The 27,759-nt window shown below is 42.3% G+C and overlaps 1 protein-coding gene across 6 annotated transcripts in view; it reads left to right on the top strand.

Moving 5' to 3' along the window:
* The window catches only part of DCLK2 (doublecortin like kinase 2), a 184,034-nt gene that overhangs the window by 96,913 nt on the left and 59,362 nt on the right, over nt 1-27,759 (top strand). For 5 of the 6 annotated variants that reach the window (XR_518609.4, XR_001794771.3, XM_008267349.4 and 2 more), the window contains exons 3-6: nt 12,351-12,453; nt 17,536-17,637; nt 18,584-18,634; nt 24,010-24,104. Coding sequence is in view for 4 of the 6 variants with exons in the window: in XM_008267349.4 (XP_008265571.1) it covers nt 12,351-12,453; nt 17,536-17,637; nt 18,584-18,634; nt 24,010-24,104 (351 nt within the window). In the remaining 2 variants the exon portion in view is untranslated. The remainder of the gene's footprint in view (nt 1-12,350; nt 12,454-17,535; nt 17,638-18,583; nt 18,635-24,009; nt 24,105-27,759) is intronic. The other variant, XM_002716906.5, reaches the window with a different exon arrangement.

Raw genomic sequence — 27,759 nt, 5'->3', positions numbered from 1 at the left:
CCCTTACTTGCTGATCCCAGTCCTGGTTTAATTGACACCCCTGGAGATTTGAAAAAAAAAAAAAAAAAAAAAAAGGATGTCTCTTTGAAACAATATCGTGTCTCTGGATGCAAGAAAAAGATAAGAAATGCTGCAAGCCTACAGTTCGTCAGTGTTTCCCAGCTACGGAAGTCTTCAGGGAGGGATTCCGTCTTGTGCATTCCCCATGAAACAGAGGTTTCCTGTGCCTTTCAGACCCGTCTTGCATTACAGTGCAGAGTAAATCTCCTCTGATTTTGTTTTCCTTCCTTGGCTTTGTCTTTGGAAAGACAAAGTTATTGTAGTTATTTTATATCATCTTACAATTTTTTTCTTAAGTTTAGATATAGCTCTATCATGAATCATTTTGAGTTTTAGTTATTTAAGAATTCTTTTTTTCCAGAGTTACTATTCCTTTCTATCTTGAGCCCTGTTCCTGGGGGTAATCATTATGCCTGAATCTCCAGACCTGGGTGTCAAGCGTTTGCTGCACATTCCATTTTTATAATTGGAGACAAACTCTGTGGGCAAAGCGTGAATTGATTCAGATGTCTTTTCTTGTATCTTAGAACTTGGTCACTAACATGGTTCTAATATAGGGAGTGAACATCTGGCACAGGGTTAAGATGGATGTCTGCATCCCATCCAGGAGTTCCTGGGTTCCAGTCCTGGCTCTGCCTCCACTGTCAGCTTTCTACTAATGTGCACCTTAAGAGGGAGGGAGTGACGGCCCAATCAGTTGGGTCCCTGCCACCCATTCAGGAGACCTGACTGGGTTCTGGGCTACTGTCTTCTGCCTGGCCCAGAGTCTGCTGTCCTGGCCATTTGGGGAGTGAACCAGCTGATGGAAGATCCGTCTCTCTCTCTGCCTTTTAAATAAATAATAAGTTTAAAAATTTAAAAACTAAAATGGCTGTAATATAGAAATGAAATTGAACAACCTAGAGATATGTACATTTATTTGAAAGAATTTAGAATTATTGAGGACATGAAGAATTTATATTTTCAGCTTATCAAAAGTAAAAATGTTAATGATAGAATAATAGTTCCTTAAAAACAAGAACTTTAGGAATGGATCTAGGGAATTGCTAATAAAAACTAAGGCCTGGTTAGATTTCAAAGTCAATACTGAATAAAGCAAATTGCAAGATGATATATTTGAGATGATGTAACTTACTCAAAATTTTAAAAACATGCGAAACAATAGTCCTGGCTGTTTGTGGACATGTACTTCTATAAAATGAAGCCTCAAAGCATGATTGGAAGGACACATGCCAAATAGTTGATAGTATGTTCCTGGGATGGTAGAGAAGGAAGGAGGCAGGGGTGGGATCAGGAACAAAAGAGATTTTAAAGTCGGTTTTGTTCTCATCTATTAAAGGGAACTGCAACAAATGTAAAGTACCATTGGTTAACTTGGGGGGACTGGGCATTATTTGTTGTTCTTTGTCATCAAGTGGAGGAGCCAAGACTTGAACCAGTACTCTGATATGAAATTCAGGTATTCCAAGCAGCTTCACCCTCTGTGCTACAGTGCCTACCCCAGTATTTGCATTTTTTAGAGTGGACCTTGATAATAACCAGTTATTCTGTTGAACTATTTTTCTTTGAATTCTCCTAAACTAAGTATTCTAAAAATTTGTAAATCAGTTGTATATGTGTTAGTGTAGCAAATTTTGGCTGTATTTCAGGAGCAGGTGTCTTTAAAATAGGAAAATGTAATTGTGGTATTTGCATCAGCCAATAGAAATTTTGCTATTCAAATGGTTCCATAAGTGATTCCTGTGGCTAAGTGGGATTTCCATCTCTGAATTGCCACAGGCATGTAACTTATTCAGAAGATTTTTCCAGCTGTAAGAATGAACTCTGCTTCTGCTAAGAAGGCAGCATTGGGAGATTTTTTTCTCATCACTGCTCTTGTGGGATTTTAGTTGGTTTGAAAATGAAAATCCTGTGAAAATAGAAGTTGCTATGGAAACTAAAATCTGATGATGTTTTCTGCAGCACAGAGCTGCCCCACTTATTTGAGATTCAGATCTAACCTACTCACCTGGCTAGGCCACATCATAAAACTGGGAGATAAGCACAGGAAACCATCATCAGACACTGTCAAATTTGGGTGCCAAAGCTTATTTTCTTTCCTACCAATCAAAGACTTGCACCCTCACTCAGTTTACTCTTATTTTTCGCTTAAGTTCCCTGAACATGAAATCTCTCTCCCTAAACCCATGGAAGATCAAGTACAACGAATTAAAAGTAGCAGAAGGGCTGCTAGAAGGGATCTGGGGATGGCCTTTTAATCAAGAAGTAAAGGTTCAGGGCTTGATATCAAAGGAGGGGGGAGAGACTTTCATTAAGAGAAAAAGGAATACAAAATCTGGTCATGATGCCTTTTTAAAATAAGGATAATTCTCCTAGAATTCTAGATAGCCCCACCGTGGCAAAGCCCAGTAACAGTGCTGTATGTAGAGAGTAGGGAGGAGTTGTGCTTTCTGGAGTAAGTGTAGAAATAACTGAGCAAGTGTTCCACACCACCTTTGCCGACGATGCTCCCAGTCTTGAATCTGTAGGGCAGAAACGAGGGTGGTCCCTCTCCTGCCCTTCCTAAGAAGCCACAACCAACACCCCTGTACAAAATAATAAGTCCGCAAAGGAGCAACAAAGTGCATTTATTGGGTGTTAGTTTTACGTTGCAGGGTGTGGGGAGCAACTCGGACTAGACTGTTACTCAAATTAAGACTTATTCTATGCATCTGCTCTCCCACAATATGGCGCTGGGAGAGGAGAAAACAGCTTCTACACAGCTGCCTCCAGTTCAACCAATAAACAGCAGGACCTGCTCCTGATTGGAGGAGAGCAGCATACTCGGCATGTGGGTAGCAGAGTTGGGATTGGTGGAAGAGGACTATAAAGGAGGAGAGAGACAACATGCACCGGGAACATCTATCCGAATAACACCTGTGCAGCCCCCGAGAGAGCCGGCCGGCGGTGTGCCGCTCCCCTGCGGAAGTGGGGAAAGTGGCAGGGGGAGCCGCCCTTCCACGGAGGTGGAAGGGTCGGTAGCCAACCCGGGAAGAACCAGCAGCAAACCCGGGGAGGGCCGAGCAGACAAAAAGAACAGCGCAGGGTCCTGTGTCGTTCCTCCACGAAGAGGGGGACATAATGGTGCCGTGACTCGGATAGGAAGCCTAGGCAGGGTTTAGTGTCGTTCCTCCACGAAGAGGGGGAGCGACAGCAGGGGAATCTTCAGTCTGAAGACCCAAAGACTCAAGCATGAACTGTTTGCTCTTATGGTTAGTTCTCAGGACCTACGGACAACGGTGTAGAAATACGATTGGGCGGAACAGTCCCATCTGCCAGCGACTGAGTGGGAAACCCAGAAAGACCTGGTTGTTCAGAGGTTTGCCTTCCTCCTGGGTAGGGGGCAGCACCTCTCTAGAGTGAGGATGATCCAATGACCCATCAAACAAATAGGTTGGAGCATTTCTTTTACGGCCAGCTCTCAGACAGAAATGTGGGGGAAGATGAAAGTAATGTTGTCAGGCTGTATGGCTTGCTTTAGGGAAAAAGTTCTAGTTTCCATGATTTGGTGAGGCTGGGAGGGGAATACAGTAGGAGACAGAAGGACAGGAGAAGTTCAGAGAGAAACTTTACTTCAGGGTCTTGTGTTCTGAGCCCCAACAGTTCCAGCCGTCTTAACTACGTGGATGTGCTAAACAGGCACAGTAGGGTGGGTTAATCTGATCTTTATGAGAATCAATTCCTGGAAAATGTTGCAAGCTTTGTCCTTGTTTCTAAGATGTAAAGGTCACAGTATTTCTTCATATGTATTCATACTCCTAGAATTTCCAATCTGACCCAAATACAGTTCTGTCAAACTGTATGACTGCAGCTTGTGCTTGTAACTTGTTTTTAAAGAGACAGCCATTTTGTTTGATTATCAGTTTGAGAACATATTCCGTGTTCCCTAAGGTATACAGAGTTGGCCCAACTTGTGCTGATCTTATAACATTACTTAGAAGTTGATACTTAACAACAACAACAAAGATATAGGCTTACATACTTGCTACTCATTTACTTCCTGAAATAAGGCATAGAAAACTGGCCTGCTTTGGGGGTTTTAGACAAGTATGAAAACCTCTCTGACTTACCTCAGTAAGTTTTCCTATGTGTTTTTCATAGATGGCAAATCACACAGCTAATACTTCTTTAGGGAAACAGTGTATGGTTAAATATGAGTCAGTCAGCGTTTGGACCTCAGCTCCTCCTTACTGGCTGTGTGACCTTGAACAGGTGACTTGTTTAACCTTGAGCCTCTGTGAAATGGGAGTTATAGCAGTTACTGCAGAAGCGTGTTCTGGGAGCTGAGTGAGAAGGGTGCATTGTGTCAAGTGCACTGTTAGCTCTTCTGTTTGTTCTCTTTCTCTTTGTTGGAATAGAAAAAATTTGGATTAGAAAACCTTCACCTTTTCCTTTGGTTCTCACTTGTCTTTTCTGTAACACCCAATGGTTTCCTTTTCGTTGTTTGAAGATGACTGAGTCCTAGGGAGCATTTACTCGGGTTCAGCTCCAGTGTCTTCAGAATTATGGGAACGTGTGGAATTGTTGTCTTGCTAGATGTCTTCTGACTTCCTCGCCTGCATTCTTTCAGAGCTTTGCCCCAGCCTCCCTCCCCTGAAGGAGAGCCCAGGAGTAAGTTTCAACCCTTTTCCTGTAGGAGTGAAAACTAAGGAGCAGTTCTTACTGGGAGATTAGTTTAGAAATTGCCTCTTTCATAAAAAGATGGTCATTGTCTCTTCTTCCAAAAAAGTGGAATTGTTTTTTTGATTTATTTGACAGGTAGAGTTATAGACAGAGAGAGAGAGAGACAGAGAGAAAGATCTTCTTTCCATTGGTTACCCCCCAAATGACCGCCACAGCCAGCACTGCGCCAATCTGAAGCCAGGAGCCAGGTGCTTCCCCCTGGTCTCCCATGCGGGTGCAGGAGCCCAAGCACTTGGGCCATCCTCCACTGCCTTCCCGGTCCACAGCAGAGAGCTGGACTGGAAGAGGAGCAACCAGGACTAGAACCCAGCGCCCATATGGGATGCCAGCACCACAGGTGGAGGATTAACCAAGTGAGCCACGGCACCAGCCCCAAAAAGTGGAATTAAAAGATAAGTTTGTTTCAGTGCAAATGAATTTTGAAGTCCACGTATACAGGGGATCTTCAGAATGTTCGTGGAAAACACAAATTGTAAAAGCCTAGGGGTCGGCTGTGGAATAGTGGGTAAAGCCACCACTGCAGTGCCAGCGTCCCATATGGGCACTGGTTCTAGTCCCAACTGCTTCACTTCCGATTCAGCTCTCTGCCATAGCCTGGGAAAGCAGTAGAAGATGGCCCAAGTCCTTGGGCCCCTTCATCTGCGTGGGAGACCTGGTAGAAGCTCCTGGCTTCAGATTGGCACAGCTCCAGCCATTGCAGCCATTTGGAGAGTGAACTCTCTGCCTCTGCCTCTCCGTAACTCTGCCTTTAAAATAAATAAATAAATAAATCTTTTAAAAAAATTTTAAAAGCCTATATGTGGAGTTCAGATTTTTTTTTTTTTTTTGCACCAAAACAAACTTGTCTTTTAAAAACATGTAGCTACATGTTCTGAATTTTTAAGATCTTGCCATCCTATTGTTAGAGACATTTTCTGAAGCCGAGTCTTTGGTCTCAGGATTCCACAATGAGTCTTGTTTGGTGAATAGTCATGCATATGAGAAAGGAAGATGAGGTCCAACATTTTTTTATTGGAACGCATAGGGAGTTGTCTGTCGATGCCATTGAGAAGCCTATTACTGTAAATACTGTCATCTCGTAGCTTCAGTTCTGTTTCCATGGCAACATGGCTGTGAGTGCCTGGCTGAAAAGATTTACAGGAAGCTGAAGAACATTGCTATTCTGAGTGGCTTTCTTCTGGCTGTGGGAAGAGGTCCTTCCCTTGCTGAGGGCCAGCAAGCACGGGCTAGGAACAAAGCAGGCTGTTTATGCTGACTGTGATCTGGATCGAGGGTAAAGAAATGGCGAGAATCCAGCCCCTGCTTACTGACCTGTGAATTGGTTTTTCTGGTGGTTGTTCCTAGTATTTTGAAAGGAACAAACAGATTCTTGTCTTAAAATTTCAGATGTAGTTTTCCTTTGAATTTTAAGCAGAACCTTTATTCTAGAGCTAGAACTGGTTAAAAAAAGCAGGGGGCAGGGGTTGAGAGTGTCAGGGATAATGTTAGTTATAGTGAAGTTAATCTGATTTTATAGCTTTCAAGTATCTAGGTGGGCAGGCTGTTTAAAAGAAGTGTCCCCTGCTAGCAATAAAACTAAAGATGAGGGCTCAGGCACCTCTTCGGTCTGTCCTTCTATGTTAAAATTGTCATTTTTATGTGTTTTCTTTACATCTTAAAAAGATTGTATACCTATGTGTTCATAGATAGAAATGTTATACATGGTAGAATATTATTTGAGAGATTCAAAATGAAATGGAGTTTCTTTGTTGGTATTTGATGACTGTGATGTGGATATCGATTCAGTTGCATTAAATGCCTATACAGCAATTGTAGTTTCAAATAAGAGACATTTATTGGACTTCCTTACTGATTGCCTTCAAATCCTTTCCAGCAGTAAGCTAGAAATATTGTATTTATTTGTAAAACTACTCTTCAGTAGAGACAACCTTTAGCTGAACTCTGAAAATGAAAGCATTTAATGTGAGCAGGGATATGTGGACTTTTGTCTCTCTCTCTCTCCCTCTCCCTCTCTCCTTCTGTGTGTGTGTGTGTGTGTTAAAATGAAATAAAATCCATAAAAATGATGCATTTTATACTCCATGTCTGTCATCCCATTGTCTTTTGTATAAAATGTGGTCCTTGACCCACTAGATGGACATTTCAAGTGTGCTAAGATGTTCACCCTTACACTGTTTAGTTGAGCTGTTGCCAGTTTAAACTAGTTTCCACTGAGATCCGATGTAGTCTGTTTGGCATTTTTATCAAGTCTTGAAAATTTTTGAATAATATAGGCTTAGAAAATATCTCATGAGACACTCATTTAATGCAATCTCAAGTCTGGATGGCACCAAATATTTGCAATTTCCTTGAACTTCCTGTCAGGTGGTGCAGTAGTAGATTTCACAAGTAATTTTTCTCCATTCACCCTGGAATGATTATCAAAGAGATTTAATTCGTGAAAGAGCTTAAGTGATATAGGATGAGTGCTTATTCTAAGGTGTCTAGAGCCAAAATTGGATCAAGAATCTGCTGAATATCTTTTATAAGGAACTATAGGGTTTGACTGGTCTGTTCAAGGATGTCACAAGTTAGCATAGGATAGGAAACATATAGCATAAATCTGAGAGCCAGGACAACGTGATGCTAGGAATTCATTGGAAGAAGGTGAGGTGGAGCCTCTAGAGAGAGAGAAGGACTTAAGGCATTGCAGTGGACGTGTGTGGAGCAAACCCCTGTATGTCAGGTGCTGTGTCGTGTGCTGGAATCACAGTGTTGAACAAGACAGTCACCCTGTGTGCAGGGAGCTCGGTCTGGTCAGAAGTATTTAACTCAGTGACAGCATCTGTATCAGGCAAATTGCAGAGAAGTAAGGGAACACCTGGGTTTGGAGGGGCATTGATGATCTCTGTGGAATTTGAAACTGAAACATGAACAGAAAAACATTCCAAATGTCATTGCTATTTACTCCCTTAAAATAGTGCTCCTTTATTCTCTCGCAGATAAAGAGCTCAGCGTTTTTGAAAGCAGTCTCCTAAAATAAAAATAAGGTCTTTTTAGAAACTAAAATATTTAGACTTGAGAGCTTTACCGCAGGAAGTGCTCTTAAGAGAAATGCAACCTGCTTAGCCACCAAGTGCTTTGTGACTCTGGACAGGATGAAAAACAGGATTTCCAGGGTGACAGCAGTCCAGGAAATGGTGACCTGACACAACACTGGTGGTTCAGAAGTGGCATACCTGTGTGCCCTTCCCTTTTGTTCCCTGGAAAGGGTTTCTTATGCACCTTGTATATGCATTGTATTTTTTTAAATCAAGCCTCACCTATTTGTTTATCTTTTAACACAGACCAAAGAGAGAATGGTAAAAATAAATAAAGGAAGAAAAAAGAAAAAGAAAAAACACACACAAAAAAAGTGAGTGTGGCGAGCTATTAGAAACTAGCATTGAAATTATGGCTGGCACACATTCACCCTGACCTAATTAATCTGTCTGCTGAAGGCTAGAAAATTGCAGTTTTAAATGGCCCCATTCACTGGGAGAGCTTAGATGTGCTCCTGTAGATACGTTATTTCTCAGTTGGATGTTTCGCCATTAGATCCTACTGATTGCTTTAATTTTGTACCTTAGCAGAAGCACTACTTTCCCCTATTTATGTGGCTTTCTTTCATAAGCTGTGTAACATCCATTATTCCCAAAGAGCTCTGGAAGAGTCCATTTTTCCTTGTGTTGAAGGGAGAATTTAGAGGCAAACAGGAAGGGGTTTTCTAAACTGATGTACTTGTCTTCACCCTTGTTAAGAATGATTTTGAGATATTACCCATGGTACTGGTATTTTGTTTTTCCTACGCTTAGTGACCTGTCCCCCTATCTCAGTGTTAAACCCCAGTTTAAGTTAAAATTAATAATTAAGGGGCCGGCGCTGTGGCATAGCAAGTAAAGTGACCGCCTGCAGTGCTGGTATCCCATATGGGCACCGGTTTGAGACCCAGCTGCTCCATTTCTGATCTATCTCTCTGCTATGGCCTGGGAAAGCAATGGAAGATGGCCCAAGTACTCGGGACCCTGCACCCATGTGGGAGACCTGGAAAAGGCTCTTGGCTTTGGATTGGCCCAGCTCCAACCATTGCGGCCATTTCAAGAGTAAACCAAATAGATGGAATATTTTCCCTCCCTCCCACACTCCCTCCCTCCCTCTCTTTCCCTCTCTCTCTCTCTCTGCCTCTCTGTAACTCGCCCAACTGGGTTGGAAATGGATGAGCTGGGACAAGAACCAGTGCCCATATGCGATGCAAGTGTCAGCAGTGACACCTGGCTCCTTCTAGTTCAGCATACATTTAGTTATGCATTTGTTTGTTGTGTATCTCCCCATTCTTACTCAATGAGGGAAAGAATATTTGTCTCTCTTCACCACCAGGTATCTGTGGCATATGGAATAATGTCTGGAACATAACAAATGCTCAGTTAAACTCTGTTCTATGAATGGCAGTGGGACTTGTTTCATATCTTGTGGGTAACCTCTGTTGTGGCTGTGCCTTTATAAAATAGTCAAGGTGCCGATGCTGTGGCATAGCGGGTAAAGCTGCTGCCTGCAGTGCCAGCATCCCATATGGGCATCAGTTTGAGTCCCAGCTGCTCCATTTCCGGTCCAGCTCTCTGCTACAGCCTGGGAAATCAAGGGAAGATGGCCCAAGTCCTTGGGCCCCTGCACCCTCATGGGAGACCTGGAGGAATCTCCTGGCTCCTGGCTTCAGATCAGCGCAGCTCCAGCCATTGCAACCAGTTGGAGAGTGAACCAACAAATGGAAGACTACTCTTTCTCTCTCTGCCTCTTCTTCTCTCTCTGTGTAACTCTGACTTTCAAATAAATAAATACAGCTTTAAAAAAATTAATTAAAAAATAGTCAAAAGACATGTTGTGTTTATCCCAATTGTACCATTAATTCACAGATCTGTCATTTCTTGAGAGTGGTGATGACTTGAGGCATATCCAAACTGGATTGAAAATTATGTAATTTGGATTCCTACATAAACAAATACACATCCAGTGGCTATAGCTTGAGTCAAAGTAGAACAGACGACATCTAATGCAAACTGTTTGGATATCCAAACTGAAATTTATGGAATAAATCATTAAAAGATTGATTAGGAAGACTTAAATAGAACTACTATAGGGAAAAAAATACCTTTTTGATCTGTTATATTCCGGAGAATTCTTAAATGCTTTTATTCCATTTGGTAAATAACTTACTTACATTGTCATTTATTCCAGGGAAATGCCAAATAACTTAGTATGACCTATTTCCTTGTAAAATTTTTTTAATATTTTAAAAAAATATTTAAAATTTAAATTTTAAAGGGGCCGGTGTTGTGGTGCAGGATGCCTGGCCTGAAGCACCGGCGTCCCATATGGCCCCCTGCACCCACGTGGGAGACCTAGAAGAAGCACCTGGCTCCAGGCTTCAGATCGGTGCAGCTCCAGCCATTGCGGCCATCTGTAGAGTGAACCAGCGGATGGAAGACCTCTCTCTCTGTCTCTACCTCTCTCTGTAACTGTCTTTCAAATAAATAAATCTTTCAAAAAATAATAAAATTTTAAAAAATATTTTCAAGTAAGATCAATTAAAAATTAATTCACTGAAGAAGGCATTTAGCCTAGCAGCTAAGATGCCTATATTTCTTTTTTTTTTAGTTAGTTATTTTAAAGTCAGAGTTATACACTGAAGAAGAGTCAGAGAGAGAGAGGTCTTCCATCCTCTAGTTCATTCTCCAATTGGCCACGACGGCTGGAGCCATCTGAAGATGGGAGCTGTGTCCATCTGAAGCCAGGAGCTTGGAACTTCTTCTGGGTCTCTCATGAGGGTGCAGGGGCCCAAGGACTTGGGCCATCCTCTACGGCTTTCCCAGGCCATAGCAGAGAGCTGGACCAGAAGTGGAGCAGCTGGGACTCGAACTGGTGCCCATATGGGATGCTGGCACTGCAGTTGGCAGCTTTATCCGCTGTGCCACAGCGCCAGCTGAAGATGCCCATACTTCACATCTGAGTTCTTGGGTTCAATTCCCAACTCCAGTTTCCTGCTAATGTAGACATTGAGAGTCAACAATGGCAGCTCAAGTATTGGAGTTTCTGCCACCCATGTAGGAGACTTGGATTGTGTTCCCAACTCCTGGCATGAGTCCTGACTGCTGTGGGCATTTGGGGAGTGAACCAGTGTTTGGGAGTTCTGTCTTAATGAACATTGGGGAAAACAAGTATCTGTAACTGCTCCACTTTTCATCTGTACAGTCAACATTTTGGCATTGCAAAAATTTGGGTCACTTAATTACTACAACCTGAGTCATCTGCAGTATGTCTGGTTCACTATCTTTTCTCTGGAATATGGTTTTCTAATTTTGTAGTGAGATCTATTCAGCACCCAACCCCATAGAAAGCTAAATGGTAATCAGGGGAATTAAGGGATTATGAGGTTGTTCAGTCCTTTTAAGTACTAGAGCAATGTGTTTCAACTTTGTTACTGGGAATGGAGTTTTCACAAAATAACTCTTATATAGCCATTGGATAGCAGGTGAGAGTAGCCTTTCTACCTCCAAGCTACTGAAAGATGGTTCTTGTCACCATGGTAGAGTAATGTAGATTCTGTGGGGTGTTGAAACTGACACAGTGTTATGAGGGATATTGAAAAAAGAATGCATAATAAAAACTACATCTTTAGGAGCAGGGCCTTGGAAGAACTCTGACGCTTTGGCCTCATTAGCTTGATGGAAGATCTTCTGATCTAGATGGTGGGGGTTAAGGGGATGGAGATGAGAATTAACACGTGGAACACTTGTATGCCAGGCACGATTCCAAGCAACAGTCCTCAAAACAACCCAGGGCCTGGTACCAGGACTCTCAGCTGGGGAGTGCAGAAGTGAGGAGAGGAAGGGAGGCAGAGAACTCTGAACTTCAGACTTCCAGTAGCCCCAGCCTTGCCGCCTGTCCATGGGAAAACTCTGGAGAATTGCATAGCTTGAATGTACATCCTGTTTGTTTGTTTGTTTGTTTGAAAGGTGAAGTGGCAGAGAGGGAGAGAAAGAGAGAGCCCATCCAGTGATTTACTCCCCAAATGGATGCAAAGCTAGGACTGGGCCAGGCTGAAGCCAGGAGGTTGGGTCTCCCATCTGGTATCCATGGATGGCAAGGGCCCAAGAACTTGGCCCATCTTCCCCTGCTTTCCCAGGTGCTTTATCAGGGAGCTGGATCAGCAGCAGAGCCGCTGGAACTTGAACTTGTGCTCTAGCATGGCAAGCTGGCATCACAGCTGGCAGCCTAAACCACTGCACCACAATGCAGGGCCCATTGTGTGCACCTCTTGATTTCACCTTCAAAACAGAAACTCTGGATGCCTGCCATGGACTGTTCATTCTGTTGTTCTGAAATCAACAGAAAGTGTGTGAGCGCTTGGTGAAGGCAAAGTGCTTGGAAATCTTGATACTAAACAGCTGCTTATTCCACTTCAGTATCGTAGGGGAGGCTTCATGTACTTCCTTTTGATTTTTATTACATTTGCAATGTTTCTAATTTATTTTGGGGCATGATTTTTTTTCCAGGTTACTTGTCTGCAAGACTTTTTTGGTGATGATGATGTATTTATTGCATGTGGACCTGAAAAATTCCGTTATGCCCAAGATGACTTTGTCCTGGACCACAGTGGTAAGTTCATTGACCCATCTGTGTCACCCCTATCACAGTGGCTTGGGGTTCCATCCCTCAATGCATGTTAAGAGCTCTGCATTTTGAAGGAAGATGGCCTTGACAGTACTATTTGTTGTTTGTTTTTAATGTCTTATTACAACTCTGGGTTATACAGCCCTGTCACCCCTAGAGTTTTCTTGTTTTTGTTGTTTCATGTCTCTATTTTTAAAATTTTCTATTTAGTAGAGAGAGAGGTCCCATTATTGGTTCACTCTCCAAATGTCCTCAGTGTCCCATTTGGATCAAGCCGACAACATTGGGACCACAATCCAGGTCTCTCATGTGATTGGTAGGAGCCAGACTAGTTGAGCTATCACATTAACAGGATTTGGAATGGGGAGTGGAGCTGGGACTTGAATGCAAGCACTGTGATGTGGGTTGCAGGTGCCCCAACTGGCCTTTTAACTACTAGGCCAAATGGCTGCCCCAGAAGTACTCTTTTTGAAATAATTAAAATACAGAATAAATAAAATGAAAGCTTGCCTAGTTGTTAAGAAAAAAAAGGGTAGGGGGAAGAAAAAGAAAAACCCAACCCCTAATTCCAGTTGTTTCCATTTTTAGCAGTTTAGTTCCATCTCATACTGCATTGGTTTGTCTCTGAAATGGATTTCCTGCTCACATTCAGAATGGTGGCTGGCCCTGCCAGGTTAAATGCTTGGGTAGTGTTGAACATACAGCAATTAGTTGTCCGATTTCCTTGATGTATATGTGCAGATACATAGGAGGATAATAAACTGTTATGGTGATTATCTGAGATTTCCTTTTATCTTATTTTGTAACTTTTTTAAAATATAACATGCTTATATAGTTTTTAAAAAGCTGCTTCATGGGGGGATTAACAAAATCCTCTTTTCTTGATGTTAGCCAATAAATTGAAGTTTTAAACTAGCAGCTTAAATGTTTGAAAATTTTTTTTAATTCTGGGATTATTGCTTTACCCTACTGTATTCAGTGATTTGCTACCCTAATAATCAGTGCTATAGCTGATAGTAAAATCTGTTTGTTTGTTTATTTATTTATTTAAAAGTCAGAGATACACAGAGAAATGTAGGGACAGAGAGGTCTTCCATCCACTGGTTCACTTCCCCAAATGGCCACAATGGCCAAGGCTGGGCCAGGCCAAAATCAGGAGCTTCTTCCAGGTCTCCCACGTGAGTGCAGGGGTACAAGTACTTGGGCCATCCTCTGCTGCTTTCCCAGGTACATTAGCAGCGAGCTGCATTGGAAGTGGAGCAGCTGGGACTTGTACTGGCTCCCATATGGGATGCCAGCACTGCGAGCAGTGGCTTAACCCTCTATGCCACAACGACAGCCCCCAATTTCATCTTTAAATCAGGTGAAAACCATACAGACATAACATTTTACAAAGAAAAGAGATCTTAGCGATATAGTCCCACTCTTTATATGTATAAAAAAGTTGGATTTAACGAAATTGGATGAGAGCAGGCATTTGGCCTAGCAATTAAGAAAATGGTTAAGAGAGGGGCCGGCACTGTGGCGCAGTGGGTTAATGCCCTAGGCTGAAGCTCCGGCATCTCATATGGGCACTGATTCAAGTCCCAGCTGCTCCACTTCCAATCTGGCTCTCTGCTGTGGCCTGGGAAAGCAGTAGAAAATGGCCCAAGTCCTTGGGCCCTTGCACCCGTGTGAGAGATCCGGAAGAAGCTCCTGGCTCCCGGCTTCGGATCAGTGCAGCTCTGGCTTTTGTAGCCAATTGGGGAGTGAACAAGCAGATGGAAGGAAGACCTCTCTCTCTGCCTCTCCTCTCTGTGTAACTCTTTCAAATAAAATAAATAAATATTTAAAAAAGAAAATGGGGAAGACAGCTGTGTCCCATATCAAACTACCTGGGTTTGATCTGCTACTGATTCCAACTACCTGTTAAGGCAGATTGTGGGAGGCAGCAGGTGATGGCTCAAGTAGTTGGGGCTCTTGCCACCCACATGGGAAAACTGGATTGAGTTCTCAGCTTTTTGTTGTGGCCTGACCTAACCCCAGCCATTGTGGACATTTGACAATTGAACCAACGGATGAGTACTCTCTGTCCATTTCTCTGCCTCATTTTTTTCTTAAAAGTTATATTGATGTTAGTGATTCTGAGAGTCCAGGATATAATAAATTAGTCTGTATTTTGCCAAACAATTGCAGTGATACAGACTTTTAAAATTGTTAGATTTTTGTGGTACAGACTTCCTTGTGTAATTCTTTGCTCTTTCCCCGTATCAGTGACCCAAGTACTTGGGACCCTTATATCTGTTCCTTTTGTTTGGTTTTGTGCTTTATTTTTCACTTCTGCCACATTTCTTTGAGAGTTTCTGTCATTAGATTGCAATAGCCCTACTATAGACTGGTAATACCATTGGAAAGTCTTTAATTGTAGATAACCTCCTTTTGTGTTATTTATGCTAATGAGCTTCCTCATTCCTGTGTGATTAAGGTGGACTGAACTACATTTACATATCATCCCTTACATTGTAATTTCAGCTGTAGTTTCTTGATATGAGAGGTCTTTAAATCTTCAAAAGTTTCATGAAATTGCCTCTCAAGTAAAATTTACAAAAGAAAATGCCTATTATGAAAAAACTATGCTTGAATTTCAAATTTTTATTCCAAAATAAACATCTTATAGTTTTTTTCCACAACTTTTTAAAAGTGCCTACATATTACTACAATGTCTGCAGTTGTCATTCTGAGAGCTGAGACGGGGGCCAGCACTGTGGCATAGCTGTAAAGCCACCAACTGCAGTGCCAGCTGCTCCACATCTCATCCAGCTCCCTGCTAATGTGCGTGGGAAAGCAGCAAAAGATCGCCTGAGTCCTTGGGCCACTGCACCCATGTGGGAGACCCATAAGAAGCTCCTGGCTTCAGCCTGGTGCAGCCCTGGCAGTTGTAGCCATTTGGGGAGTGAACCAGGGGATGGAAGATTAATCTCTCCCTCTCCCCTCTCCCCTCTCCCCTCTCCCTAACTCTGTCAAATAAACAAACAAATCTCTACTAAAAAAAGAAAGCTGAGACATTGAAAGTAAATGTGTTCTAAGGAACTGGGTTAATTTGGATAATAACAATAATAAAACACAGTGGTTAAGATGCTACTTGAGATGCTACTTGCACATACGGCAGGTCAGGTTCCAACTCTGCTTTCTATTCAGCTTCCTACTAATGTGCACCCTGGGAGGCAGCAGGCAATGACTGAAATACTTGGGTGTCTGCTGCCATGTAGGAGACCGTCAAGTTTCAGGCAACTGGTTTAAGCCTGGACCGGCCCCAGCTGTTGGGGGCATTTGTTAGTCAGTGAATGGGAGATCAGTCTGTCTTTGGTGCTCTGCCTTTCCAATAAATAAATGAAAATTTTTAAATACATAAAATTTTGTTCAGCACTTACTATGTGTGCACAAGCATTGTACTTTAAGATGTGTATGTTGTAACTTTTAGTTGGATCATTTGTAGTTTTTTTGTGATGGCATGTGATAGAGATAGGTGAGAGCTATTCACTTCTTCCCCCTACTCCCTAGTTTTAATTAACCTTGTGCAAAGTGGGGATAATAATGGCTATTCTGTAAGGTTTTGTGTGAATTACATTAATTAATGTCACATGAGTAGAAGGGTGCCCATCATATAATAAGTAATATGTGTCTACTACTGTTTTTGTTGTCATTACACCACTACCATTATGTGGTAAATTTTACAATAAAAGCCAAATCCCAGACCTGATTCTCCCACAGGTACAATTACCAGGAGCCAAATATTAAAAAAAAAAAAAAAATTTGTGTTGTAATGTTGTTGACATCCCAATTTTCTGTGCTTTCAGGCTACTGACAACATCATTAAAGACCCATTCAAAAATTATAGAATTTGGCTAACCTAATCTCAGTCCAGTAACAAAATGCTGTCAAGAACTGGGTGCAGGCCTGGCATCCATCCTGATTCCTCACTTGGTTTTGAAGGAGACAGGGAGGGTTGTTCTGCAGTTCTGGATATTGGCTCTGTTCTCCAGCTCCTGAAAGAGAGGCCAGAGGCCTTGCCTTTAAAATGTATCTAACCAGCTCCACACCCCACGCTTTTCAACAACTGAGTACTTTCTAACATCTATAATGCTGATTAAGTAAGCCAACTTTGCTACTGCTGCTTTGATTAGTATCTCAAATGCTAACCAGCCTCCCCTGGTGTGTATTTTCCTGATTAGTGCACTTCACATGTTAATTTACTGCCCCCGAGATACAGGGTAAAAGTAACCCACCTTTTAATCTTCCTTCATAAATCGCAGTATTTTAAAGTAAATTATAGACAATGCGTTATCTAATTAGACCCTATAGCAAGTCTATGAAGTATATTTTATTTGTATCCCAATTTCATAGGGGAGAAAACTGAGGCCTAGGACCTAACCCAGGTCCTCCAGGTAACAAATGTGAAATCCACGATTCATCCAAAACTCTTCAAATTAGGATTATTTTAGCTGCTTGTAGTTTCGGTTCTCTAAATACGGTTTTATTTGGTGGTTTATGAGAGGATCGCAAGTATTGTTAAAGCTAGTTTCCTTGTTTGTTTTGCACTTCATAAATTAGAGTGCCATTCCCTTTCTAAAGAGAGCACAGTGAAATTGTAGCAGTTGTGTGTCAGTGCTAACTAAAGGGGCAGGTGTTTGGCCCAGGGGTTAAAATGCCAGAATTCCACGGAATTCCATGACGGAGAGCCTGGGTTCCCGATTCTAGTTTCCTGCTAACACAGACCCGGGATAGAGCAGTGACTGCTGAGGTACTGGGTCCCTGCCACCCATGTGGGACACCTGGATTGAGTACCTGGCTCCTGGCCAGCATCTGGGGCGTGAATCAGTGGGTTCATAGTCGTTTGTCTCTGTCTTTGCCTCTCTAATAATGTATTTTTTTAAAGTGCTAACCAAAGATAACCTCTGGTGTACTTTTAGAGTGGCTGAAGATGATGAGGTAATGGTTCTATTGCAGTGGTAACTTGCAATCATGTGTAATCTGCCTCTGGTCTGTATGATAGCCAGATTGATTTAAGGTTCTTCCTTTTCCTTCTAGAATGCCGGGTCCTGAAGTCATCTTACTCACGATCCTCAGCTGCTAAGTATTCCGGATCCAAGAGCCCAGGGCCCTCGCGTCGCAGCAAATCACCAGCTTCAGGTAGTTCATGGAAAAGGGGTGGGTGGCCCTGGAAGAAGCAGCTCCCTCTCCTGTTTTTCATCCTTATGAGCCTATTTATTAGTATTAGTATTACTAACTAGTTTTAACTACTAAGTAGTATTAGTCTGTGTGCAGCCAGATACTTAGTCAACCTGTAGATGACTTGATTTCAAAAACCAAAGTGTTAATGTCTGTTTCCCAGTTATAATATGCTCCGGAAAGGACTTGTGTGATTTTGTTCTGATGCATTTTCCTGAGAATAGCCGTATTATCTAGAGTCTTCTGGTATTTACATAGATGTGGCTCCCGTTTTAATAACTCCTGCATTTTTAATTGTGTGCTGTATAATTGTGGATACTATCCTAACATTACCTCTTATAAACTAATAAGTCAACTTCCCTCTCTCTCTCTCACTTCTATGCAACACACAGAAATATGTTCATAAATTTACACTGGCCTTACATTTACAGCACAATAATGGCACTGATTTTTGTTGGAATGTGGTACTTTCCATATTTAAGGGTCAGGCTTGCCTGTGATTAAAGTTTCTTTCAGATCCTAAGCCTTCAGATTTTATTTTTTCATGCTTAATTATTGTGTTATTAAAAATAGCATAAATATCTGATTCTATTGATTCTGTGGGTTTGTTTATAGTAATTAAGAAGTAATTTTGCTGATACCATTGTCCAGTAAGGGGAGAACTATTGAAAAAACAAACCACTTGTGATTTTACACATGGGAAACCTAGGACATCTGAAAGTAGTATCAATAAACACCATCATGAGCGTCAAACTTTGAGATTTTAAACACTGCACTTTGCCTGCTTCCCTGCAGCGTGTTCCTTAAGGCAGGTTTTTTCTTTTTTCTACCTTCTCGTGTCCACACGTCGACCTGCGAATAACCACTGTCTGTCTCCCCCCGCCCTGTACATTCTGCATGTGCACAGTAAGGAGGGCTGGCCACTACTCCAGTGCCTATTCTGCAGCCAAGTCCCCAGGTGAGCCATGCTTAGTATGGCTTTGTCGCTCTGCCGGGTTTTTGTCCGTGTCTTTTGCCACATTTCTGTTTCCTTTTGCTCCGTTTCCATGAATGCATCTGGCTTATTCCAGTGTACATTCGTGCAGTACGAAACGCTTCACGATGCACAGGACGCACCAGTCGCCTTGGTTTATCATTGAGTCAGCTACTGTTGGGAGATGGCCAAGTGCCTGTCTTGTGTGTGGTGCCAGGAGGCGCCTCACCTTAAAAGCCTCCCTTCCCATTAGTTTGGCAAGTTTTCTCTGTAACTGAAAAAGGTTTATAATTTGAAAATGACCATAGAAGCATTGTACTCTTCCACCCTCATTGTTCCAAGTCTTAGAATTCAGCAGACTTTATAATAGCATATGCCAGAGTAGAGTTCTGGGATAGGGAGGCAGTCTTTCTAGTTGTCAAACAATAATTTTCATAAAATTCTTGACTTAACATACTCTAAAAATATGACTGACAATACGAGCATTTTTAAGCAGAGATCTTTTTGCCATTAACCTCATTTAAATTATATTACAAACTTTGTAAGATGTCTCAAAACTGGGAAAGCTGGTATAATATGAAATTTGCATAAATACATGGCCTGGTGTTATCAAATGGTAGACGTATGTCTTTGTCAGGTTCCTAGCTTTTGTTTCAGGTGATATATTTATAAATGTCTATTACATCACTAAGATAATTAAACACAACTAGGAAGCATGGTCTAAAAATCAGGTGTTATGAGTTCACCTCTGTCTACCTTCCCATCCACACCCTAGTCCACAGAGGAAAATGAGTGAGCTGAACTAACAGCCATTTTTGTCCAACAGACCAGAAAATGTATCAATAATTCTTTAAAATGAGAATTTGGGATGCTTAGAAACTGATTAGGAAATTGATAGCATTCCACTGTGCAAAATTTTCAACCGAGTCCATGTTTGGTTTTGAGTTAATAGGCCTCAAACTCATCAGTAAAAGTTGTGAGATGTTAAAAATCAAATTTCAGAGGGCAAATGCTCTTCTTTATATGAGATTAAGTCCAGGGGTGCTCAGTACTTGCTGTACTGCAGAAAGCTGAAAGCCTGAGGCAAGTGCTGTGACTCGAGTGAGATTCTGCAGACAGCTACTCTGTTAATCTACGTGGTATCTTACCACCACCTACCACCACGGGGGAGGCAGTTTTGTTTTAAAAGTAGAAGCTCCAGTACCCAGGAGTAGCTGCAGTGTACCTGTTGCCATTTTTAAAGTTCCATGGGACTAATTGGAATTTCAAACAAACAGCTGTTCATTGTGTAGTATAATATTGCACTTCTTCAGTCTTGGGACAGAAGTAGTGTTTTGAGTGATTGACCAAAACCTTTACCAAAACTCAACCAGAGGAGCTAAGCAGAATTAATAAATACATAGATGTTAATCTGGATAACATAAATGGGTAAATAATTATAAATTGGGTATTTTAGAAAATTCTTGCTTAGGTTTTATTTATTTTTTTTTTTAAGATTTATTTACTTGAGGCCGGTGCCGTGGCTCAGTAGGCTAATCCTCCGCCTTGCGGCACCGGCACACCAGGTTCTAGTCCCAGTCGGGGCACCAGATTCTGTCCCGGTTGCCCCTCTTCCAGGCCAGCTCTCTGCTGTGGCCCGGGAGTGCAGTGGAGGATGGCCCAAGTCCTTGGGCCCTGCACCTGCATAGGAGACCAGGATAAGCACCTGGCTCCTGGCTTCAGATCAGCTCAATGTGCCGGCTGCAGCACGCTAGCTGCAGCGGCCATTGGAGGGTGAACCAACGGCAAAGGAAGACCTTTCTCTCTGTCTCTCTCACTGTCCACTCTGCCTGTCAAAAAAAAAAAAAATTATTTACTTGAAAGGTAGAGTTACAGAGGGAGAGATAGGGAGAGACAGAGTCTTCCATCTTCTGGTTTACTCCCCAAATGGCTGCAATGGCCTGGCTAGGCCAGGCCAAAGCCAGGAGCCAGGAGCTTTGTCCAAGTCTCCCACGTGGGTGCAGGGGCCCAAGCTCTTGGGCCATCTTTGACTGCTTTTTCCAGGCCATTAGCAGGGAGCTGGATCAGAAGTGGAGCAGCCATGACTCAAATTGGCACCCATATTGGGTGTCAGTGCTGCAGATGGCAGCTTAACCTATGCCACAACACTGGCCCCTTTGTTGGTTTTTTAAAAACTTATTAAAATTTGTATTTGAGAAGAAGAGAGGCAAAGCTGCCAACTATTGGTTCACTCCTCACAGGCCTGCACAAAGCCAGGAGCCGGGAACAATCCAGGTCTCTCACATGGCTGGTGGGCACCCAACCTGTCCCTTGCTTCTTCCCAAGGATCAGGGATGGAGCTGAGGCTTCAACTCCCAGGCACAATAACATGGGATGTGGGTCTCCCAACCAGCAGTTTAACCACTAGATTGAATGCCACCCCTCCCCTTTCTAGTTTATAATTCTTTTATAGTCTAACAAAGTAAAAAGTATTTAGCACAAAAATACAGGAAAGCTCCCAAGTATAGTTCTTACCTTACTGTGAGGGGAGGAGATAAAAAGTTCAGAGAGGAAATACAGGGTGTAGGATAGGAGTGTAGGAGCATCTGCCAGCCTGGTATTGCACACCTTCCAGTGGGCAGCACAGTGAGGGATGAGGGCCCCTCCTGGCACTGGTCAGCATCCCATATGTGAAATTAAGGGCTACTCAATAGAGAACATTTTTCAGAACTTTCCCAATACCTTTGAAAACTTGGAGGGTTGTTTGGGATCACAGTTATTCTGGGGAAAGTATGGACATACATTTGACATCAGTTAAAGCTCTGGCAATGAGTTTTGTTCAGAAACTGTGCTTCGGCAGGGGATGGAGGGAGATTGGCCTCTCCCAGAGCCTGTTATCTGCAAGAACCCATCTTTCTCCTCTGTCCACTTTCCAGTCACCATTCTCAGGCAGCCTTTGCCATCAGTGGGGCTGCTGACTACAGTGAATGCTAACAGGACTTATTTAAGATTGATTTATTTGAGCAGCAGAGTTACGGAGGAGGGACAGATCTCCCGTTCATTGGTTCACTCCCCAAATGGCCAGGACTGGGCCAGGCTGAAGCCAGGAGGCAGGGACTCCATCCAGGTCTCCCACGTGGGCAGCAGGAGCCGAAGAACTTGGGTCATCTGCTGCTGCTCTCTGGTAACCTGTACAGGTTGCTGTGAGGGTGGGGGAAGAAAAGCAGGGCCTCAGCTCACAGCAAGCCACCAGGTTATCACCCGCAGTAGCCTCTACCTATTGTGAATCTTATTTTTTTCAGAACAGTTTTAGGTACATAGCCAAACTGAGCAGAAGGCACAGGTTTGCTGTGTATCCCTGACCCCTAAACATCCACAGTCTCTCGGTGATCACCGTCCCCCACAGTGTAGCTCACGTTTAACACTGAGGAAGCTACACTGATGCATTGTTACCAGCCCTGCACTCCAGAATTCCCTCTTGGTGTTGCACATCTCATGGGTTTGGAGAAATTTAAGATGACATGTGTCCACCAAGATAGTGTGTGACTAGTCACCCTACTTTAGAAATCCTCTGTGCTCCACCTTTCAAATAAATCAATAACATTGGTTGAAATTTACCTTAATTGGAAATAACCAGGGTTGTTGATTACTCTCAAATGTTTTGAATTAATTGTATGGTTACTTTTTTGAATGGAAAAATCTGATGACCAACCTCCAACTTTTTTTTCTTTTTTGAATGAGTGGTTTTGAATTAGAAAAACCAAAGTTTAGAAATATAAAAAAATCTGTGGCTGACATTGTGGCATAATAGGCCAAGCCTCTGCCTGCTGCACCGGCATTCTGGTTTTTGTCCTGGTTGCTCCTCTTATGATCCAGCTCTCTGCTGTGGCCTGGGAAAGCAGTGGAGGATGGCCCAAATGCTTGGGCCCTGCACCCACATGGGAGACCCAGAAGAAGCTCCTGGCTTCAAATCCACCCAGCAGCCTTTGTGGTCATTTGAAGAGTGAACAGTGCATGGAAGACCTCCCTCTTTCTGCCTCCCTCTGTTTGTAATGCTGCCTTTCAAATAAATAAATAAATCTTTATATATATGTTTATATATATTTTATATGTATATATAAATCATTAAAACAATTATAAATCTTGACAAATTTTTAAATAATACAATAAACACATTTCAAACACACACATATACATGTCTACAGATGGTTTGTTTTATCCTAAGTATTGATGCAGAATTTCTACCTCCACTGAAGGACTAGAACTCAATTTTTTGAGTCACCTATTCAGTTCCTTTACCTGTGCATTTGGCTTTGTGTACATACTAACATCCTTTAAAATCATAGCTATCTATTCACTCTCTCACGTTAAGAAAAGAAGAGCAGGTTGAGTTTGCGTTTCTTTCCATACAATATGAATAGTAGTTTTTAATCACTCTAGGGCAAAAGTTTGGAGGATTAATACAAGTAATAAAAGGAACTACAAATACACTTTCAAGGAGAAAAACAGTGCCAGATGTTAACCACTGCCTTTGTGCAATTACTGCGGGAGTGGAAGCAGTTGATAAAATTAGGAATGAATATACATACATTAGGAATGAATATGATGAAATGTTTGACCCGTGTTCTACAATGCAGAAGTGGCAAATTGACCATCCTTTCTAAACAACGGTGTCCATTCTCCTCCTAACACAGGATCTAAAATGAACTTTCAGCCAAGGAAGTGCGTGGAGATTTAGAGAGCATATATATAAAACTACCAAGATCTCCCAAATAATGGGAACCTAAGCTGTGAATAAAATGGGAGGAATTGAAGATAATTTGTCTAAAAAGGAACTTGAAAAAGGTCTTTGGCCTTCAGGCAACTATGTAGATACTGCAAGGAAAACACCAGCAGTATTGCCTTGGTGCTGAGACTGCACTTAGGAGTGTGTCTGGATTGTGGTGAATTGATTTGGGAGAGGCACAAGAGCTGCTTGGTTGCTCGAGCTGGTATACAACAGGATGTTGGCTATTGGAGATGATCGAGCAGCCGGCAGAATAAACCATTATGAGTAACAGCTGTTCATTTCTTGACCTTTGCTACCAAGCAGGATACATGGACCCATTCTTGTTTACATCTCTAATTCCACAATGTCTTATATATGTGTTTATATCACTGTTAGACAACTATTATTGAAAATTTAGTCTCACTCCTTGTCGGATCTTTTTGTTTGTTATGCAAAACTATTGCATTATTTTTGCTTTTTGCTGACTTGTCATCTGCTTCGAGCTTTAAGTGAAGCTTCCTTGGAGCTGTGTTTTGCATGCACTTAGTGTTCTGTGCACCTTGGTAGTGTTGTGTTTTGATGACCTCTCTCTCCTTTGTTGTTTCATGATCAGTTAATGGAACTCCCAGCAGCCAACTCTCCACTCCTAAATCCACGAAGTCCTCCAGCTCCTCTCCGACAAGCCCAGGAAGTTTCAGGGGATTAAAGGTATGAAGTAGGATCGGGGCATGTTTGTGTGATTTTGTTAAGTTAAGGTGCACAGTTTAGCAGTTGGCTTTCTTGAGGGGCTTGAGCACAGTAACAAAATAAAAATGAAAGAGTTTAGGATTTGAAGCCAGACAGACCTGGCTTTTGAATCCTGTGCCCTTTTGTAATTTTGACCAGTTCCCTTAACTCCTCTCTGCTGAAGTGTTATCATCTCTAAAGTGGCAATACAGTTTTGTGGTTAGGGTGACATAATGTGATAAAGCGTAATAAATGTTAGTTTTCCAATTATCTAAATGATTTGTAATGTTAAAGCCTTGGAGACTACCATGATTCTTTAAAAACCTTATGAAGTCTAAAATAGAATGAAACACTAATGAAATATTTACATTCATAAGTAGTAACACAAGAAAAATATGTTCATTTTTGGTGAGGAACTTAGAAATGAGTCTTAATGCTGTTTATGACGTCCTAAAAACATGAACAGTAATAAAATGGTTAGTAGTTTACTTAATAGGCAGTTCACTTAACAGAGTGGGAGTAAAACCAAGTTTGCAAAATTTTGACAAGTTTTATTTTGTTCAGTAGCTCTCAGTAATGTAAGCTTCTTAGAGGAAATTTGCCTAGTAAAATGGTCGTAAGAAAGTTTCCGTTGTGGAAACAACCAGACTGGCTATATGGTAACCCACATTGAAGTTTGTCTCATCCCATGTCTGTGTATGTCAGCTAACTTCAGGATTAAAGTGTGTGGTGTGTTTGGTTGACATCATGTTTACCATCGTTAGGAACGCATTCTCCAAAGCTGGTTATCTTAGGAAAAGAGGCGCAGAGTAGAGAGGAGGCTGTATACGAATCTACAGCCAGACTGAATTTATTCAGAGAAAATGAAGTCATAGAGGTGGGTGACCAACTGCCCACATGCACACCAGTGGAACACAATGTCTGTCCTTGACAGAAGGCCCTGGCCCGAGAGGCCCGGGCCTTTATATATTTCAGGAAGGCTAGGGATGAGAGTGAGGGTGGGGGTGGCAGGCAGAGGTGAATTCCTGGAACTGGTCTTTCAGGTGCCCATGCAGGGCCTTAGGAACCTATGAAAGAATGCAGGGGTGGGGTGTGAAGGCAATATGGTGTGAGACCCAATTGAAATTCAAGGGCAAGGAATAAATTCCACTGTTTATCTGTCTTTTGGGCAATGAGCAAGAATGGCTGAGGCTTATGTCTTTGTTCCATCAGGTAACCTAAGTATTCAATTACAGTCTGAGAGGTTTCCTTTACTTTAGGATGTTACAGAGTATTGTTCATTGGTAGACTAAAACTATAAGAGCCCCACTACCCTTGCATAAATGAGGAATGAGAACCTGACAAGCCTCTTGATGCAGACATAGCAGTGCATGAAGTCTGGTTTCTCTTACTCCTTGCAAGGTTCTGTTCTCTACCTGATTGTGTGGTCACTCGTCCTGCTGTGAGTGTGTTGTATGTGCCTCATACATTTAAATGCCTGTGAACAAAAATAAATTGTTTATATATATGTATTTCCATATAGTATATATATATAATAAATATATATATGAAAATATATCTATTTCACATAGCAACATATTATATACTAGAAATAGAGATCGTCCACCAGATCTGGGCTAGGCCAAATCTGGCAGCCAGGAACTCAGTCCATATCTCCCAGATGGGTGGCAGGGACCTAAGTACTTGAGCAATCCCTTGCTGTCTCCCAGGGTGCACATTAAAAAGAAACTGGAATGGGAAGTGGAGCCAGGACTCAAACCCAGGCATTCTGATATGGGATACTTGAATTCCACATCTTTTTTTTTTTTTAGGTTTATTTATTTATTTGAAAGGCAGAGTTACAGAGAGGCAGAGGCAGAGGCACAGAGAGAGGTCTTCTGTCTGTTGGCTCACTCCCCGGGTAGCTGCAACAGCCAGAGCTGAGCTGATCCAAAGCCAGGAGCCAGGAGCTTCTTCTAGGTCTCCCACATGGGTGCAGGGGCCCAAGGACTTGGGCCAACTTCTACTGCTTTCCCAGGCCACAACAGAAAGCTGGATCAGAAAAAAAAAAGAAAAAAGAAAAAAGATTTATGTGTTTATTTGAAAGGCATAGCTATGGTGATGGATGAAGGCTGACAGAGCGGGGATGGGATGGGGTGAGGGGTTGGGGGTGAGACATCTTCTATCTACTGGTTCACTCCCCAAATAGCCACATCACTCGATCTGGCCCAGGCCAAAGCCAGGAACCAGGAACTCTATCTGGATCTTCCATGTGATGGCAGGGCCCTAACTATTTGAGCCATCTTCCTCTGTCTTCTCAGGTACATTAACCGGAAACTGGGTCAGAAGTGGAACAGTTGGGACTCTGATGTGGGATGCCAGCATTGCAAATGGTGCCTTAATCCACTGTGCCACACCAGCCCCTAGGCATTTTTCCCATAAATTTGCTTAGGTCTGTCTGTTAGTAATAGAGTTTCAATGGAATTCTTAGTTGTCACTTCTCCCAAAAATTAAAAATCACTATAAAAATTAAATTAAAAATCACAATATATAAGCTAATTATTTTCAGATTTTCTTCCTCAGTAGATTGGAAGCATTCTGTTACTAAAATATACATCTAACTTTCCAGAGTTATAGAAGAAATTAAAATCAATTCATTTCTGGTTTCAGTTGTCTCATCATTTGTTAAGGCAAAAGCAAGTAGCTCTCAGGGCTGGCGGTTGTTGATCTGGGTCAAACCCAGCATAAGCTGTCCAGTGAGCTACATGCAAAGGTCATTTCTGTTGCTCACCAGGGGCTGGTATTCTGTCTGCCCTAGGACTGTATGTGGTCATCTGGTGGGCACCTTTGTCCCTGCTTGTCCTGGGGCCTGGTCACTTCCCCTTTTTTGTTACCCAGTGCTAACTTGGGCTTCCATCTTTTTTCCTAGTCCATCTTCAACTCTAAGTACAAAATTATCCTTTTCTCTTGTTGCCATCTGGTCAGTCCATGCTGCTTATTAGCAATTGAGACTTTCGCTTCAGGCCTGGATAGCTGCCCATGTCAAGTGCATATATGTTAATGCTGTGTGAACACACCTGCTCCTTTACACATGCACATATACTCACCATATACTTGCATTTGTGGAATGAAAATTCATGGAATTTGAAAAACTTACCATGGTGTTACATTAGGTGACATTGTCTTTTCTATGCTAGGTGTGCCTTAATTACTATCATGACCCCAGAGTGCAGCACACAGTGTTCAAGGTTTACTGATTGACACTGAGACTTTCAGACAAACCATCTGCATATGAAGGGACGTGCTGATGTCTGGCCAAGATTGAAGACGAGTGGCTAAGTCAGATGGCGAGCAGAGGTCTCTCCGTGGCTTCCATTCTCCTCCACCGTCTGGGCTTTGTGAATTGCTGCTGTGAACAGCCTCTGGGTTTTCTTGTTCTCATCTGCTAAGTGAGGATAACTGACCGCTAAAATGCTAAGATTATAGTTCTCTGCAGTTGCAAAACAAAACAAAAAACCTCTGTAAGAAGCTGCGGACTGTGTTTCTCTTCCCCTCACTTTAGAGCTGATACAGAACCACTTAAGTCTGAGCAGCCAAACAAGTACCACACTGAGTCAGCTTCTCAGCCATGAGCCACATGTCTCTAACCACTGCTCTT

This window comes from Oryctolagus cuniculus, chromosome 8 (assembly GCF_964237555.1).
Source record: "Oryctolagus cuniculus chromosome 8, mOryCun1.1, whole genome shotgun sequence".
NCBI classification, from domain to species: domain Eukaryota; kingdom Metazoa; phylum Chordata; class Mammalia; order Lagomorpha; family Leporidae; genus Oryctolagus; species Oryctolagus cuniculus.
The sequence above is the reverse complement of the archived record's forward strand: the minus strand, read 5'-3'. Positions and strand labels throughout refer to the sequence as shown.